Source organism: Quercus robur, chromosome 4, assembly GCF_932294415.1.
Source record: "Quercus robur chromosome 4, dhQueRobu3.1, whole genome shotgun sequence".
Taxonomy (NCBI): Eukaryota; Viridiplantae; Streptophyta; class Magnoliopsida; order Fagales; family Fagaceae; genus Quercus; species Quercus robur.
Window position 1 is genome coordinate 12248184 of NC_065537.1, and position 17296 is coordinate 12265479.

Here is a 17296-nt window from a genome sequence, read left to right on the forward strand (position 1 = left end):
TATGCATTATCTTAAACTACTAAAACTCAAATTTATACAATTGATAGATGACATGACTATTGATCTTTGATCACCTTAAAATTTTGCAAGCATAGAGAATATACAAAGATAATGTAATCCAACGGTCAATTTGTCAAAATTCACTTCCAATTAAAAAATATTGATTGATGTAATATTGCTTCTATATATATATATATATATATGAGTTGGGTTTTAGTTATACCTGATGTAATTCTAAATAATGTTACATCACCCAATAACTTGTTATAAAATTCATATTTTGAGAAACCCATCGTTGAATTACATGTTCTATATTTCTTAACATGCATGACAATTGAATGTGAATTACCATTTGATCCATAAACTCATCTTTTATGCATTATTTTAAACTACAAAAATTTGAATTTAAACAATTGATTGATGACATGGTCATTGATCTTTGATCATCTTTAAATTTTGCAAGCACGAAGAATATACGAAAATAATGTAATCTAACGGTAAATTTGTTAAAATTTGCATCTAATTAAAAAATATTGAATGGTGTAATATTGCTTACAGTTACACCAGGTGTAATTTGAACCCTGGTATATATATAGTTTTTATTGTTATTATTTTTTGTTAAACTGTTAATAAGATAATAGAGGACCTTTTTTCATTTGAGGGATTTAGTTCATTGCCTATTTGGCCTAAATCCTAATGGTTTTGATCCACTATATTTGTCATGAAATTAGTCAACAACAAAACCTAATACCGTTTATTTTGCAATTATTTAGATGCAGAGTTTACTCTCTCTTTCTTTTTTTTTTTTTTCTTTTTTTTTTTAAAGTAATTCGTAACTTTTATTAAGAAGAAAAGAAATTCAATATATCTTAAGCTAATGAGAACTTAGAGTCTATTTGGATACCGCTTATTTTGCTGAAAACTGAAAACTGAAAACTTATTACTACAAAAATAATTTTTAAAGCACAAAACACTGTAGTAGTGAGTGATTGTTGCATTTTTCATGAGTTTGGTGGTATGAACAGTGCCATGAGACTCCAAAAAAATGCAAAATGTAACTTAATTACTGGGCAAACGCACGCTTAATCATCTTTTGTTTCATTTTCAGTGAGTGATTGTTGCGTTTTTCATGGGTTTGGTGGTCCATAAACAGTGTCATGAGACTCAAAAAAATGCAAAATATAACTTAATTACTGGGCAAACGCATGCTTAATCATGTTAGGATTTTTCTAAGTTATAAAAATTTTCAACACCTTTAACATATATATTAAGTCTATACATGTACCGGTATACTTCCCTCTTGCCTCGCGTAACACACTAGTAACTGAAAAGGAAACGAAAGATGATTTTTATGCTGGCATTTGTCAAAAGTATACACTTTGGTCAAAACCATAATTTCCGGATAGATGCCCACCAGCTGAAGGAATAAATTTTTATTTGGGTTTTTGTTCGTTATTGACTACATTCTTGGCAATCCCATATATATTTTTTTTGATAAGTCGTACAACACTTTTCCTTTTGTTTTTTAAAAATTCAATTTTTATTAAAATCATAAAATTTCAAATCATAACGAGTGGCTTATCAGGCGTGATTTCTTTTTATTTTTGATTTATTTTTTATACTTCTTTATCTAATTTAGCGTGGAACAATGTAATGAACTACTTTGAAATAGTGAATAGAGATGAAGGCACATGGTTCTATGCTTTTATTTTCATATGGTTTTGTGAGAACTAGGATTGTAGGCATCATTTTTTGTTTTTGTTTTATCCTCACTCTTCTCCTTTTCATGAGAGGCCCAATTTAATATATATATATATATATATATATACACATGAACATAAATTTTTTTCCCTTGGATTCTCTCTTTCTACTAATCCCATTAAAAACAAACAAATACTCTCAATTAATTTCTCAAAAATGTACTATGGATAGTTTAAACACAGAATTTCAAATTTGGAAATCAATCAATTAAAATAGTTTCACAAATATATTTTTGTATTGATGAATGAGTGGGTATAATTATTTGTATTTGTATTCTATTACCAAAAAAAAAAAAAAAAAAAAGGATCTTTTGAACCAATCTCCTTGAAAAAGATTTCAATTCAAGAATTGTGTTGATGTAGTCTTGAGTTGAACACAAGTTGTTCCCCACTTTGATTGAAAAGTGGATCAAGAGATTTTCGGAATGGATTTCGATGAATAGATCTCTGATTGTGCATTTGTTAAAGACTTCTTGTTCTTTGTGTACTTTTGAATGTTCATCATCTTCGAAGATTTGTGGTGAAAGTTCCTTGAGACTTTAGATATTAAATCCGATAAAACTGCAATTGATTAGAGTTCTTGAACTTTCTAGTAGTGGCGGAGCCACATTGAGACCCAAGGGGGCTTTGGCCCCCCTAAAATATTTGAAAAAATTAGTATATATATAGTAAAGTTATTTTAATAAAAAAATGCTATATGCACAATATTTTTACAATAAATCTTAAGTGGCAAGTTATTATTGGCTATTACGTGTGTGCAAAAAGGTTATTTAGTTGTGGATTAAAATTAGAACTAATAATAACTTATCACTTAGGATTTATTGTGAAATTATTGTAAAAATATTGTAGAGGTAACACTTAAATAATTTTCCTCCACTACATAACCATGTGTGTGGTTAAAATACTTCCTGCAAAAGCAGGTGTGTAGCTGTGTAGGCTACTCTCCCTTTCTCATATTTTTATTTGTTCTTAAAATATTAAAATAATCAATGTATCATAACATCATAAATGTATATGATTAAAATATATTATTTTTATCATTTTATTTATATATAAATAATATAACATGTATTTGGTTGTAGTTATAGCTATTTTTTTTTTATATATATTGAAATTTGAATGATTGTTTGTCTTTTATTTAAAAATCTTTAAATTATTAGTATTTTTTAAAATTTTAGTCATTATATTTAATGGGTGATAATTTAATTTGAAAAATCTAGGTTCATGGACAAGTTTAGAAGTTGGTAATTCAGAAATAATACACTTTTGGGTTTTGATTATTAAATTGTATGTACATTACTGTTAGTATGGATATAATTAATATATACACAGAAATAATTAATTGTCTAATTTTATGTCCCCCCCCCCCCCCCCAAATATAAATTCCTGACTCCGCCATTGCTTTCTAGAGACTTTGAAGCTTGAATCCAATAGAACTCTAAGACTTGGAGGGATTATTTGGATGAATTTTTTGAATGTTCTTTGCATTCAAAGAGTTGTGGTGGAAGTTTTTGTGGTTTTAGGGGCTAGAATAAATGGAGTTTTACTAATTTGAATTCTTTTGTAGTTTATGGAGACCTTTTTGAGCTTAATTCAACTGAACTTTGATTTAGAAGGATGATTTAAATGATTTCTCTCTGAAAATTCTAATTTGAAGTTCTTGATGTTCTTGACAGCTTTGGACCATGATTCTGATAGAGTTTGAGACTATTGAATGTCCTTTTTAGGAGATTGATGAGAATCTCTATTTATAAGAGTCTTGAAAAGGTTTGATGACAAAAGATTGACTACGATTGGTAACACACATGCATAATTTAAATGGAGAGATTTTAAATCTTGTTTTACAAGGGCCACATGACGTAATTTGATTAGCCAATTTTTTTAATTTAAAATAACACATGACAATATTTGATTAAGCTATTTGTGCAATTTTAAATTTAAAATATCAACATCTATCAACATGTGATTGACGTTTGGATATTTTTGTAATTTTTATTTAGGGATATTTTGAAATTTTCTATTGGTCTGAATAACAAAAGTGGTACCTAATAAGTAACACATGGTGCTTTGCAATTAGTCCTACTATACGATCTTAGTGATATAATATGACAATTTGCAATTGGTTAAAAATTATGCATTCAATAAATGCCCCCTTGGCGCTTGTTCACGTACACTGTCTTTTTGTGTGGCGTGTGAATGGGTCTCAAAATTTGAATTGGATACTTGAATCTTGAACTCTGTCAATGCTTTGTTGAAGACTTCATTTTTTTTTTTTGGGTACTTTGCATGTTTTTCCTTCATGTATTGCTGTTTGATGTTTTGTGAGGCCAAGAAAAAGCCACAAACATTTGTAAGTCAAACCTAATCATGTACCATTATTTTTATTATTATTATTAATGCAGCCGCAGCCTCTAACAATTGTTAGGGCATTCCTGATGGCTCAAATTTGTTTCCAAGTGAAGACAAATCTGAAAGGAGATCTCCTTTGTCGTTGTATAGGTATTGTTCTTCTTCCTCTTAGCATTACGTGTTTGCTTTGATCTATCTTTCTTTCTTTCTTTCTTTCTTTTCTTCTTTAATCAACTTCATGATCAGTTCCATGGCTTTTTGTATTGCATCTTCACGCAACCGGCCAGCAACCTTTTTTTACGTATTCACATAAATTAAAGCCTCTGCGTGTAAATTAATTCCTTGGCCCTTGTATCTTGTCTTTAGGTCTCACGAATGACGAATGTGTTTCTTTTTTCTTTGGTAGCATAAAGAGCCCACGGCATCAACATGTTTTGTGGCACCAAGTTTTACTGCTTCTTCCTTCCATTTTTTTCCCACCAGTCGTAACACTTATATAAGAGGATCACCCTATGGAGGATTCTATCCTAGAATAGTGTTAGCTTCTCTCTCTCTCTCTCTCTCTCTTCGTTGCATGAAAAACTGAAGCTTAATCAATGATTTAGAGAATTACGAAAAACTGAAGCTTTATTTTCTTTTATTTTTTTAGACATGCCATGGGATTTTCTTCGGACAATTTGTTTATGTTTTTGTAAAACTTATTCTTTTGGCTTTCTTTGTTCTTTGGACCTTCAATGCTCATGTTGCCACCCTAAATCTTCGCACTATTTCTCTATGGGCCGGCCACAAATTATTTTCATTTTGATCAATGAGTGGTGCACTTAAAAGGATGGAACTCCGCATGACCTTCAAATTTGATTCTCACATAGCAAGGCCAAGAAGCCCAATTGCCCCCTTTTCATGCATAAACGTCTTTGCGTTTCATTTTTGTTCATAGTCTTTTCTATGGTTTGACTTGTTACTCTCTTATTCTTCTTTGTTTTGTTTTGTTTTTTGATTTTTTGTTTGTTTGTTTTTTTTTTTTTTTGAAGCAACTAGCCATTGATGTATTGTGGTGTTCATCCTTGCAATGATGCTCTCGCTAGCGTCCATCGGCACACATCCCTGCAACAAAGCCGCATTGGCACTTGTCTTTGCAACGAAACTTTACCGGCATCCATCTTTGCAATAGAGCCACACTTGCATATGTTTTTGCAATAAAGCTGTATTGGCATTCATTTTTGCAATGAATTCATATTGGCTGTTTGTTCTATTTAGATCCCTTAAAATCATATTGTTTAACCTAATTAATTAACCAAGTAGTTACTTAGGTTGATTATTTAGATCTAGGTTAAACACATGCAATTATATCCCTAAGTACGGAAAATTAAAGTAGACAAACGATATGATGACTCTGGAAAACTAATGAAACCAACAATTTCAAGATAAAAAACTTGGGAATATTTAACTTAACTATCCTCAAGGTAAACAAATTCACTATGATAGAATGCAAGTTTACAATAGATTTTCTCCCTAAATCTAAAGCAACCTTTTGTAAAACTTACTCACACGATCACATGCAGTTCCAATTCCACGGACTCTTCTATCTAAATTTGTTGAACACAAACACCTATGTTTGTGACTTTGAGATCCCATTCAAAGGTTTTAGACTACAATCAGTAGTAAATCTTTATGCAGCAACTTGTTTCCACCAATTCTTGATTGTAGATCTCGTTTCGGTAGATGCTTGTTGAGTTAGAAGGTTACAGAAACCTCACAGATCTCATAAGAGTAACTCACAAGACTTCCAAAGGCTTCTAAAATGTAATTAGGGTTTTCCTTTTATGCCTAGCAGTGTTCAATTCAACCCTAAACATTTTCGTGGGGCTTTGGGCCTGATTTAAAATCTACAGAATACGAATTTCAATTGGTCGAATCTTTCTTTTGATCGATCGAGCTTCACAGAATCTGAACTCTTCTTTCTACAACTTGATAGTTCTTGAATCTTGACTTTAACAATATTGAGCAATGTCTAACACTTAATTTAGACATGTTTTTATTCTCGGTTTGTCAACATACATAAAATTAGAACCTAAACATTTATTCCTAAATATTTAGAACCTAACACTGGCATCTATCTTTGGAATGAAACTATACTGGTACGTGACTTAAAAGATTGAATCATCACCTCTTTCAAGGCATACTTCTAATTCTTTGATTAAACATACCATCTTCATGTTCAAAAGGCTAAAAAATAAAACGTTCAAACGGCTAAAAAATAAAACGTTAAAAGACAGCTTAATTTTTTTTTTTTTGGGGCAAATTCAATATATATGTAAGATATACTTGTGTTACATATACCTGCAAAATCGTTTTATACCAAACCAAAAAAAAAAAAAAAAAAAAAAATGTAGTCAACAACATAAGCATACTTTTAATTAAGTTTTCATGCTAAATACAAGGACTAAAAACTTAAGTAATCATATTCATAAATACCTATAGTTTGAACTTTTACTTCCACATATTCCTTGCATGAAATGATCATATACTTGAGGGGTGAACCTCTAAAAGGGCACTTGATTGTTTACTTGATGGATGAAGTGACTGATTAAGTCATGATGTGTCCTTTGATTGATTAGGTGTTGATGAATTATGTGATGTGCCTTGTGGTTGGGACTAATTTTTAACCTCAACTAAATGATAACATTTTATAGATAATATTAATTATTTATAAAAATTAATATTAATATAGATAATTACACATAAAAGTTTACACAAAAAATTAATATTTCAAAAAGCATGAATACTATGAAAAACTCTATGAGTGAATGACAATGTTTTAAAATTTGAGGGAATAACTTAATACAATTGAATATCTTAACTCTTAAAGCTAAAAATCACTTAATTTATTAAAATTGTTATATTATTTCAATTTGGTTATTATGGTATATTGGATCTTTAATTCACTATGTTCTTTTTCTCAAAAATTATGCATTATTTCATGTCTTTACTAAAGGTTGTATAGGTGACATGACCAACAAAAGTTCCAATGGCAGAACTGTGATAATATTCATTAAAAAAAAAAAAAAAAAAAAAAAGAAAAGAAAAGAAAAGAAAAACCCACTTGCTCCCAACTTAATGGTTGATAGTAAATTAGTGTGAGGATAATGTTTATAGTCCAAGAATAGTTGTTAGGTGTGCCAAGTAGTTGTATTAGGCTTCCAAAACTGTTCATTGTATTTTTGGGTGTCTCACAAAACTAACATTTTATTTATTTATTTATTTTTTTGACAAAACATTTTAGTAATTAATCATATTATTTCTAAAGTAAGCAATATATTCTCTGAGGAAAAAGAATTATTTTCACCAAAGTTTGAATAAATTAGTATTATTCATAAAATTCAAGGCTCACATGCACATATTCAAAACTAAAGATAAAAGAAGATGTAATTGACCCATTTATGACCTGATTTAAAACACACCTAATTGCCACCCCTATCAGTTACTAATTTCTAGATGTACAACCCTTTTAAATAAGTGTTTGAAACCCTAGAAAGATTATTCATGCGAGCCTTCAAACTACATGATCACCTTTATTAAGTCATCAAATGTGGGATCATAGTACTAATACAAATAACTGAAGCTATAAGCATTTAAAGAGAGAAGACATGCTTATCATTTGCCCCAATCTCTAGGGATCGGGTACTACTTGATATCATGGTGTTGGATGACCTCAGGCTCAGTTTCAAACAGACTCCCATATGGCCGATACCAATGTACAAACCAAGAATGGAGCAAGGAATATGCTATTTCTACTCACACAGAAAATAAATGTGACTTATCACTTCAAGTTCTGATTTAGCTCCAACAGTCTGTAAGATAGACCTTTACATAAAACTTGACAAGCTAAAATTAATGCACCTGGATATACTTTCTCCTTTCACCACCACCACACTATATTTAAGTCTTCAACTTTAATCAAAATGAGAGTATGGAAAGATTTGATACTGGTTTACTATTAAAGCTGTTGGAATCATTGCTTAATTTAGAAGTACGAATTGCGCTGAGCCTGATATTTGTTCTTTTTCAGTTCTAACTTACTGCTGGATGTGTATTAATGTGTTTCAACTTTTGCTAGACATATAATAACCTATCTCATTCTACCATTGGATTCTCAATATTTTATTTCCCTATCACGCTTGGACATGTATCACCTTAATCATTGCTTTTACTGCTAGACACGAATTAATAAGGTTCACTTATCACATCTACTTCACTTATCGAATTTTGGGTCTAGCCTTTAGGCCAATTTTGACGTTAGTAGTTCGGGTGTCAACTAAAATTTGAATCAAAAAGAAAAAAAATAGATCTCACTGCGTTGCAGAGGATCTTGGTCTTACTATAGTTGAAATCCATGGCAACATTTCAACAAGAAGGACAATGGAGTTTGAACAATGGAATTTGTCCACTGCCATGTGGTTATTTTAGTATATATTTTTAGGAGCAATTTTAATAAAATTAAAAAAATTATCTTATCATTATATTTTTATAAGGGTATATAGAAATGGTTTTAATTAAAACAAAAAAACCATGTCTAAACTCTCATTTACTATTACAAAAATTGGTTATTCACTGTTTAAATTTATTTTTAAAAGGTCCATTTAAAATAAAAATTATGAGGAAAAAGAGAAAAGAAAAGGAGATATCAAAATTAATCTATATACCTCATATTCTTAGGGTTTTTTTTTTTTTTTTCCTTAGGATTTTGGACTATATATGTTCCTCAAGTTACGACAATAACATGGTATGGTACAAATTAATATTAAAGCTGAAAAAATTGGCAACATACTCAAATTAGAATGAAGAAGAGAAAGTAGATGATAAGTGTTTAGAATGATAGCATAAATTGATTTTTGAATATCTGTAGCTCAATAATTCAAAAGGATCACAGGTTCACAGCTGTAAACTTTTTATTTCTTTCTGACTATATCTTGGCCGGTCATAAAGCCTTCTTATGACAATGTAAAGAATCTATCCCTTTTTTAAATCTTTTTTAATGAGATGAATGTTGTGCTGTTAGCAATATAATTTCGAATAAGAAAGTCTGGTAGGGAAACACAGTTCTCTACCTGTAGCATAGGAAGTCCCTTCTTCTCAGAGAAGGACGTGCTGTTTCCTCCTAGTACCACAGTTACTAGGGGGCAAGTGGATTTATTTTTCGGGGGTACAGGGAAACAGTTTTACATGGAGGAGCTTTCCCAACGGTGGCAAAAACTCTCATTAACAGATACGGAGGGAACCAAGTTCGATTTGTCTAAGGAAAAGCAATCATCGGAATTTGTTCTTGCGGGGAAGTTCTTTACCCGAAGAGCGATTAACACTGAGGCTTTTGCAAAAACGTTCCGCCCCTTATGGAGAACACGACGAAACTTCAAGATAAGGGCAGCCGGCGATAACATAGCACTCTTCGCATTTGAGTTAGAAGCAGACGTAAAGAAGGTATTGCATGGAGAGCCGTGGATGTATGATAGGTATCTGGTGGCGTTAGAACGATACGATGGCCTGAAGCCGGCGAATGAACTCAGTTTTTGCAAAACAGCTTTTTGGATACAGATCCATGACCTCCCTTTCTCTCTATTGACAAGGGAGGTTGCTTTGAGTTTAAGGGCGACGCTGGGCACATTGATCAAACCCGTGGATAATTTAGAGATGCGAGGAGGAAATTTTGTACGGGTATGTGTAGTGGTGGATATCTCAAAGCCATTAAGTAGGGGGCGGATGGTGTCATGGGATCAAGACACGGAAGGATGGGTTTCATACCGACACGAGAGGCTACCAAATCTGTGTTATTGGTGCGATAGCCTCACTCACGATGACAAAGACTGCATGGTGTGGCTTAACAATGAAGGAAGCCTCTCCATGGAGGACCAGCAATACAGACCATGGCTCTGGACTCCTCAGTTTAACAGAGCAAAGAAGTTAGTTGTGGAGGTTCTTGGTTTTGACAAACCAAAGAGTGGTAGAGCTTAAAGAGATTCATCGTCGGAGCATCGAAAAAGCACCACGACCACGGCAACAGTGACAACACGAAGCAGTGAGATGGGGAGTGGTGATGAGATTGGGGTCGGAAATAGGGAGGAGTTAGTTAGAACCTCCATGGACGTCGAAAGTGTAGGCGGCCCCCTTGCTGGTGGTGGTACTGCGAATCTCGAGGAGACAACGATACAACAAAAAATCCCAAATTTCGAGGCGTGTATCAGGGACATTGATGATGCAATAAACTCTGTCCCTATGATTACGCATTCAATTGATGGTGATCTCGATACACACGCTGATAAGATTGGAAAGAATCTGCTCACCAACGACAACCCATCTCTACTTTTGAATTCAGAAATTGAATCACGTGATTTAAGGAGTGATAAGGAAGAAATTTATGTCAGAGAGTTGAGTAGTCCAAAAGTGTCTTTCGTGGTGGGCCAGGTTGACAACGTGTAGGATAATAATATGGGCTTATAGGCCCAACCGAAATAAAAATAAAGGCAATGTGACTTTAAAGAACAAGAATGGGCCTTCACCAAGTAAACCTAAACCGATTATAAGAAGAAGTCCACACAAGGGGAATTTTTTAAGTGCATGGGATGGATCACATGAGCTGGAGGGTTCCATGTAATTAGATAAGGAGCATGTAGCAAAAAGGAAACAAGAGCATGCATGCGCATCGCATGTTGAGAACTTAGAGATGAAAAAGAAGATGAGAATGAAGGAGGAAACCAGGCAACTCAGTGCTTTGTTGGCTGAACATTTGGGATGGGCAGAGGCTACTGGGCAGCCCTACTGGGCACAATGAGTTTGCTAAGTTGGAACTGTCGAGGACTTAGGAACCTTCGGTTAGTTAATGTCTTGGAAAAGGTTGTTCAAAAAGAAGAGCCCAAAATGGTCTTCCTCATGGAGAAGAAGTCAGATAAGAAGAGTTGGATGGATATGGTTAAGGGTAAATGCAACATGAGGGATGGTTTGTTTATTCCGAGTATTGGGAAGAGTGGCAGCCTGGCTTTATTTTGGAAAAAAGGGATAACAATGGTGGTTCAAACGTACTCTTAAACACATATTGATGCACTAGTGGATGGCGGACCAAATGTTGGGTGGTGGCACTTTACGAGTTTCTACGATAACCCAAACATAGCCAAACGTTTTGAGTCTTGAGCAAAACTTAAATACCTTAAAGGGGTTTCTGCTTTGCCTTGGTTGACTATTAAAGACTTCAATGAGATCACCAGTTCATTGGAGAATGAGGGAGGTAGTGATAGATCGAGACAACAGATGATGAACTTCAATGACACTATAAACTCCTGGGGCCTCTATGATTTAGGGTACAATGGGCCAAAGTTTACCTGGAACTATGAGAGGGTAGATGGTGTGTGGATACGAGAGAGACTGGATAGAGCGCTAGCAACTCCTGAGTGGATCAGTTTGTTACCAATGGCAAAGTTATACCACTTATCATCATTGGTTTCAGACCATGCTCCTCTGTTACTACGTATGGTACCAAAACCAAGGGGTAGAAAACTGAAGAAAATTTTCCAGTTTGAATCGATGTTGTTGAAAGACCAATGATGTAAGCAAGTGGTGAATGATGCATGGCTAGAAGGGCTGATAACAGCAGAAGGCAATGTGTTGCAGAACTGCTTGGAGTAATTTCGGTCTAATCTAGATGATTGGAATAAAAAGGAATTTGGACATGTCAGTAAGACGATGGTTGAACTTCAAAAGAAAGTAGAATGGTTGGAGCTTCAACCCTCATCAACTGAGATTAATTAAGCTTTAAGAAGTACTAAGTCTGAACTGAACAATTTGCTTGACAATGAGGATGCAATGTGGAGACAACAGTCAAGGCTAAACTAGTTCCAAGCGGGGGATAGGAATACAAGCTTTTTCTATGCAAAGGCTTCTTCTAGACAAAAAAAGAATCTCCTTGTAGGTAAGCTAGATGATGAAGATGTGTGGCAGAAGGAGGAGAATAAGGTTGAGGAGATTGTAGTGGGATATTATCAAAACCTCTTCCAGACAAACAACCCCACAGAGTTCTTGGAGTTGCTCGTTGCTGTCCAAAGGAAGGTAACCCCTGCCATGAATCAACAGATTACCAGAGAATATAGTGTGTAAAAGGTGAAGGCTACTCTAAAGCAAATGTATCTGCTCAAAGCGCCGGGCCCGAATGGGATACCCCCCTCCCCCCCCCCCCCCTTTTATTTCAGCACTTTTGGCCTACCTGTGGTGATATGGTCTCAAAAACGGTATTTGACTTTCTAAACTATGGTATCTCTCCACCTAACTTCAATGAAACTCATATTGTGTTGATTCCAAAGGTCAAGGAACCTAAAAGGTTACTGATTATAGGCCAATAGACCTATGCAATGTTATTTATAAGATCGTATCTAAGGTTATTGCAAATAGGCTAAAAAAGATTCTACCCTCTATTATTAGTGAAACCCAAAGTGCATTTGTGCATGGTAGGTTAATCACTAACAATGTAATTGTTGGTTTTGAAACTATGCATCACATTAGCAATAAGAAAACTGGAAAAGTGGGGGAGATGGCACTTAAACTTGATATGAGTAAGGCGTATAATAGGGTAGAATAGGGGTGTTTGGAGAAAATTATGGAGAAACTTGGCTTTGATGAGAGGTGGGGGGGGGGGGGGGGGGGCTGGTTATGAGGTGTGTAAGGTTTGTTACTTATTCTATCAAAATCAATGGTAGTCCTAAAGGCCATATTTTTCCTTCAAGGGGTATCCGTCAATGTGACCCTTTATCACCATATCTTTTCTTGTTGTGTGCAGAGGGGCTTTCAGCTCTTATAAAAGCTTCAGTGGCTAGTGGTAGCATGAAAGGAGTCTCGGAGTGCCAGAGGGGCCCCAAATTATCTCACCTATTTCTTACAAATGACAGTCTCATATTTTGTAAAGTTTCTCTTAAAGAATGTGATGCACTTCAAAAGGTCTTACAAGTGTACAAGAGAGCTTTGGGTCAACAACTAAATAGAGTAAAAACCTCCCTCTTTTTAAGCAGCAACTCCCCTTTCACTATCAAGGAAGAAATTAAAAGGAGATTTAGAGCACAAGTGATTAAACAGCATGAGAAATACGTAAGCTTACCTTCCTTGGTGGTCAAGAACAAGCGAAACCCCTTCAATGATATAAAGGAAAAGCTAGGTAAGAAACTAGCAGGCTAGAAGGAGAAGATGCTATCTAAGGTGTGCAAGGAGGTGTTGATTAAGGTAGTGGCACAAGCAATTCCCACCTACACAGTGAGCTAATTCAAAATTCTAAATTCCCTATGCGACGACCTAAGTAGCATGATTAAGGAATTTTTTGTGGGGACAAAAAGTAGATGAGAAGAAGATTGCTTGGCTAAGTTGGGAGAAAATGTGTGAATCAAAATCTAGTGGAGGTATGGGTTTCAAGAAGTTGAAACAATTCAAATTGGCTCTCCTAGCTAAGCAAGGGTGGAGGTTGCAAACGAATCACACATCCTTGGTATACAGGGTATTCAAGGCCAAATACTTCCTACATGTGAGTTTATCGAAGTGTCTATTGGGAACAACTTGTCATATGACGAAGCATCATGGCTGCTCAAACCATGGTTAGGGAAGGGATCAAATGGAGGGTTGGCAATGGTAGAAATATTCGAATATGGGGTGACAAGTGGCTGCCTTCAGCCCTAACTCACAGAGTGGCTTCTCTCAGGTTGTTTCTGCATTCGGATACACTAGTGGGGGAGCTTATAGATCATGAAAATGTCAGATGGAAACCAGATGTCTTGGCTGCCTTATTTCTTCCATATGAGGTTGACACTATACAAAGCATACCTCTAAGTTCCTGTTTTTCGGAAGATAAGCTGGTATGGACTGAATCACCTAATGGAAAATTCAGCGTTCGTAGTGCATATGTAGTAGCAACAAGACTCTCATCAAATCCCAACAGTGGCACTAGCTCGAATTTGAGTCTAGTTTGGCAATTTTGGAAAAGGATCTAGGCCCTTCCTCTTCCACATAAGACTAGACACTTCACATGGCGAGCATGTCATTACGTACTCCCCACCAAGGTGAACCTTCTGAAGCGCAAGGTGGTGTAAGACAGCCTCTGTGATGGGTGTAGGTTGGAGGTGGAAACAATGGGTCATGCTTTCATCTCTTGTCCAGGGGCATGTGAGGTGTGGGCATGCTCAAAAATAGTGTTAACAGGTGGAGCTTTCTCTATGACTTCCTTTTATGATCTGTTGTGGAAGATGCTTATGGTAGACCAAGTAGATGTGGGCAAGGTGGCTTGGGTGATCATTTTAACCTGGGTAATGTGGCATGATAGAAATGAAGCAAGATTGGGAGCCTAGAAAAAGCTAGGAAACGTGTTGGTGAATTGGGCAGCAAACTACCTGGAGGAATATAATGCTGTTACTGAAGCACAAACCAACTTCAGGAATAATATGCAGAGAATCATAGCATCGGCCCCACCACCACAGAACTTGTTTAAAATAAATGTTGATGGCACAGTAGCTATAGCAAACAAGAAGGCAGGTGTGGGTGTGATTGTCAGAGATGAGTTGGGTAGAGTGGAGGCTACGATGTGCAGAAACTTAAATGCTCCTTTATGTGCTATTAAGGCCAAATCCAAGGCTGTTGAGGTAGGGTTGTTGTTCGCACAAGACATCGGAATCCGAGATATTGTGGTGGAAAGTGACTCTTTAATCACGGTCCAAGCTCTGAATGGAACATCTGCTCCACCATCCACAGTCTCGGCAGTTGTACAAGGCATTATGGATCTCAATAAGGGCTTTCGTAGGGTGGAAGTTTCTCACGTTAAAAGACAAGGGAATAGGCCGGCTCACTTACTAGCAAAACGTGCTCTTGGCATTGTTGATTTTATTGCATGGATTGAAGAGAAGCCTTGCTTTCTAAAACAAGCTCTTATCCACAATGTAACAATTTAATTGCTTTAATAATATCATTTTCAGTATTCCTATCAAAAAGAAAAAGGAAAAAAAAGAAAAGAATATAAAGCTTTTTAATAAGGAATACTGTAATATTTATAATGCAAGCAATTGATGGCTATAAAAATCACGATAAAGTTTGAAATTTTTTTATGCAATTTTTGAAGTTTTAGGTTTAAGACTATTATTTCCTTGATTTAATGTGTATTTTATGTTTTACTAGTAAAATTAGAGCCCTATTATGGTAGGGTATTAATACGGATATGTTTTAGAATATATTTTCTTGTCAATTAAATTTTACAAGAGTCTGTAAATTTTCCTCCAAACCTGTAAATAAAAGTTGTATTCACTTTAACAAAATTTAAGAGTTTTGTCACTCTATTTTTTGGGGTATTCTAATAACTCTCTTTGTGGATTTAAGAAACCCTTGTAGAAAATGTTATTGGTTCTTAAAGCAATTGCGATTTGGTTTTTGTGACTTTCTGTTTGCATTGTACTAGTTCTTTGTTATTATTTGTTCAAGGGAAAAAACATAAAGCAATCCAGTACACTTTTTTCTCTCTAAAAGTTGGGGTAAGTTTGTTCTAATCTAATTTTCGGAAAAAAGTTATTTAAGATGTGTTTTTGAAAAATAATAATACAAATTGATTTAAAAAAAATATATAAACAAAATTGGTCTAATCTAAATCATAACATGGCAAAACAATTGCAAGAAAAAATGGTTAAGAAATAAGCAATATATTAGTGATTAATTAACTTTTATTCAAAAAATACATATGTATATATATATATATATTTTTTTTTTTTCCTTTTCTTTTTTTCTTTTCAGAAGAAGAAAATACATATATGATGTCTCAATTTATGCGTGTCATCCTTGCGCAGGGACAATGCTAATCTTAATATGATGTCAATCTGACATGAGATACGAGACCCCCTCCACCACCCTCCACACCTCCCACCCCCCCCCCCCCCACCCCACCCCCCCCCAAAAAAAAAAAAACTTACCACCCTCGCAACTCTTTCATTTTTATGGGATGTTCATGTTCCACCTTGATGTGATTCTGGTATTTAAAACTTTTTTGCCAAAAAATGTCCTCCCAGTCCCGGATGCAAACCTTGACTCGAGCCTATAGTAATATCCTGTAGTAATTTGGGATTTTCCTTGTTTGTTTATTGTGCTAAAATGAAATAACTCATATATATGGTCATTAATTTGGGATTTTCCTTGTTTGTTTATTGAACTTCAAAGACCCCATCTTCTCAAAATAATAATAATAATAAATCAAAGACACCAAAATGAACTTCATTAACTGTGTTAATTAATTAATTAATTTAGCAAATATATTACTCACATAAATGCGTCAAAGACATAGAATTTTCAACAAGAAATGTTATAATTAAAAAATAATAATAATAAGAAAAAGAAAGATGATAACTATAAGACAAGAAAATTGCACATTTGTAGCTTAGTTGAAACTTGTAAGGTGAAAATAGCATAATCAGTATTTATTAGGAATGGTTACGTGGAAATATGGAATTGACAATCCTCTACTCAACCTTTGCCCACCAAACTAATTTGCAGGAAAACGAAAGATAAATATCATCTCTATATAATCCGCCCTAACAGAAGTGGACAAGCAATCCACTGAAAGAACTTTTGAGTTTTTATTACACATAGTTGCCCTAATTACATTTCATTCAAAAGAAAATGGTGGATTTTTTGGTAAAGGCAATGTTGTACCTTCATTTGTTAACATAGATAGCACATCTGACATGGTGGGCCAATCATTGGTACTATTCAGTATACATAGAAGACCAATATGGATCCATCTCAACAGTTTATATCTGACACATGGATTACTTATCGTTGGATCAATAAGTTGTAGCCCTTGACCTTCTTTCCATAAATCCCATGCCTATAAAAAAGGTTACAATCATTTACAATACTAGAAGCATAAATAACTATGAAAATAAATAAAATCCAAAGCTTAAATTTAATTGACATACATATCTTGCTAGATTGAGTGTGCAATCAACATTGTAGATACTATTGTTTTTTCTACCACTCACAATTTCAAGCATTAAGATTCCAAAGCTATAAACGTCAGTTTTTATAGATAACACACCTTCCATAACATACTCCGGAGGCATATAACCACTACGTCAAAACACAATATATATTTCATTTCATAAATTATTTAATTGAGCATAAGTAAAATTAGT

At 34.4% G+C, this 17296-nt stretch overlaps 1 protein-coding gene and 1 non-coding gene across 2 annotated transcripts; one reads left to right on the forward strand and one right to left on the reverse strand.

The window, feature by feature from the left end:
• Positions 1 to 9332: 9332 nt before the first annotated feature.
• Positions 9333 to 10118, forward strand: LOC126721385 (uncharacterized). Its single transcript, XM_050424426.1, has one exon. The coding sequence runs from the start codon at positions 9333 to 9335 to the stop codon at positions 10116 to 10118; it is 786 nt and encodes a 261-aa protein (XP_050280383.1).
• A 5791-nt stretch (positions 10119 to 15909) lies between these two features.
• Positions 15910 to 16007, reverse strand: LOC126724616 (U6 spliceosomal RNA). The gene has a single exon (XR_007655059.1). It is a non-coding gene; the product is annotated as a U6 spliceosomal RNA (small nuclear RNA).
• Positions 16008 to 17296: the final 1289 nt, after the last annotated feature.

What these genes read in the sequence shown, in the direction of transcription:
- LOC126721385 (XM_050424426.1), top strand. Translation starts at nt 9,333, where the DNA reads ATGGAGGAGCTTTCCCAACGGTGGCAAAAACTCTCATTAACAGATACG.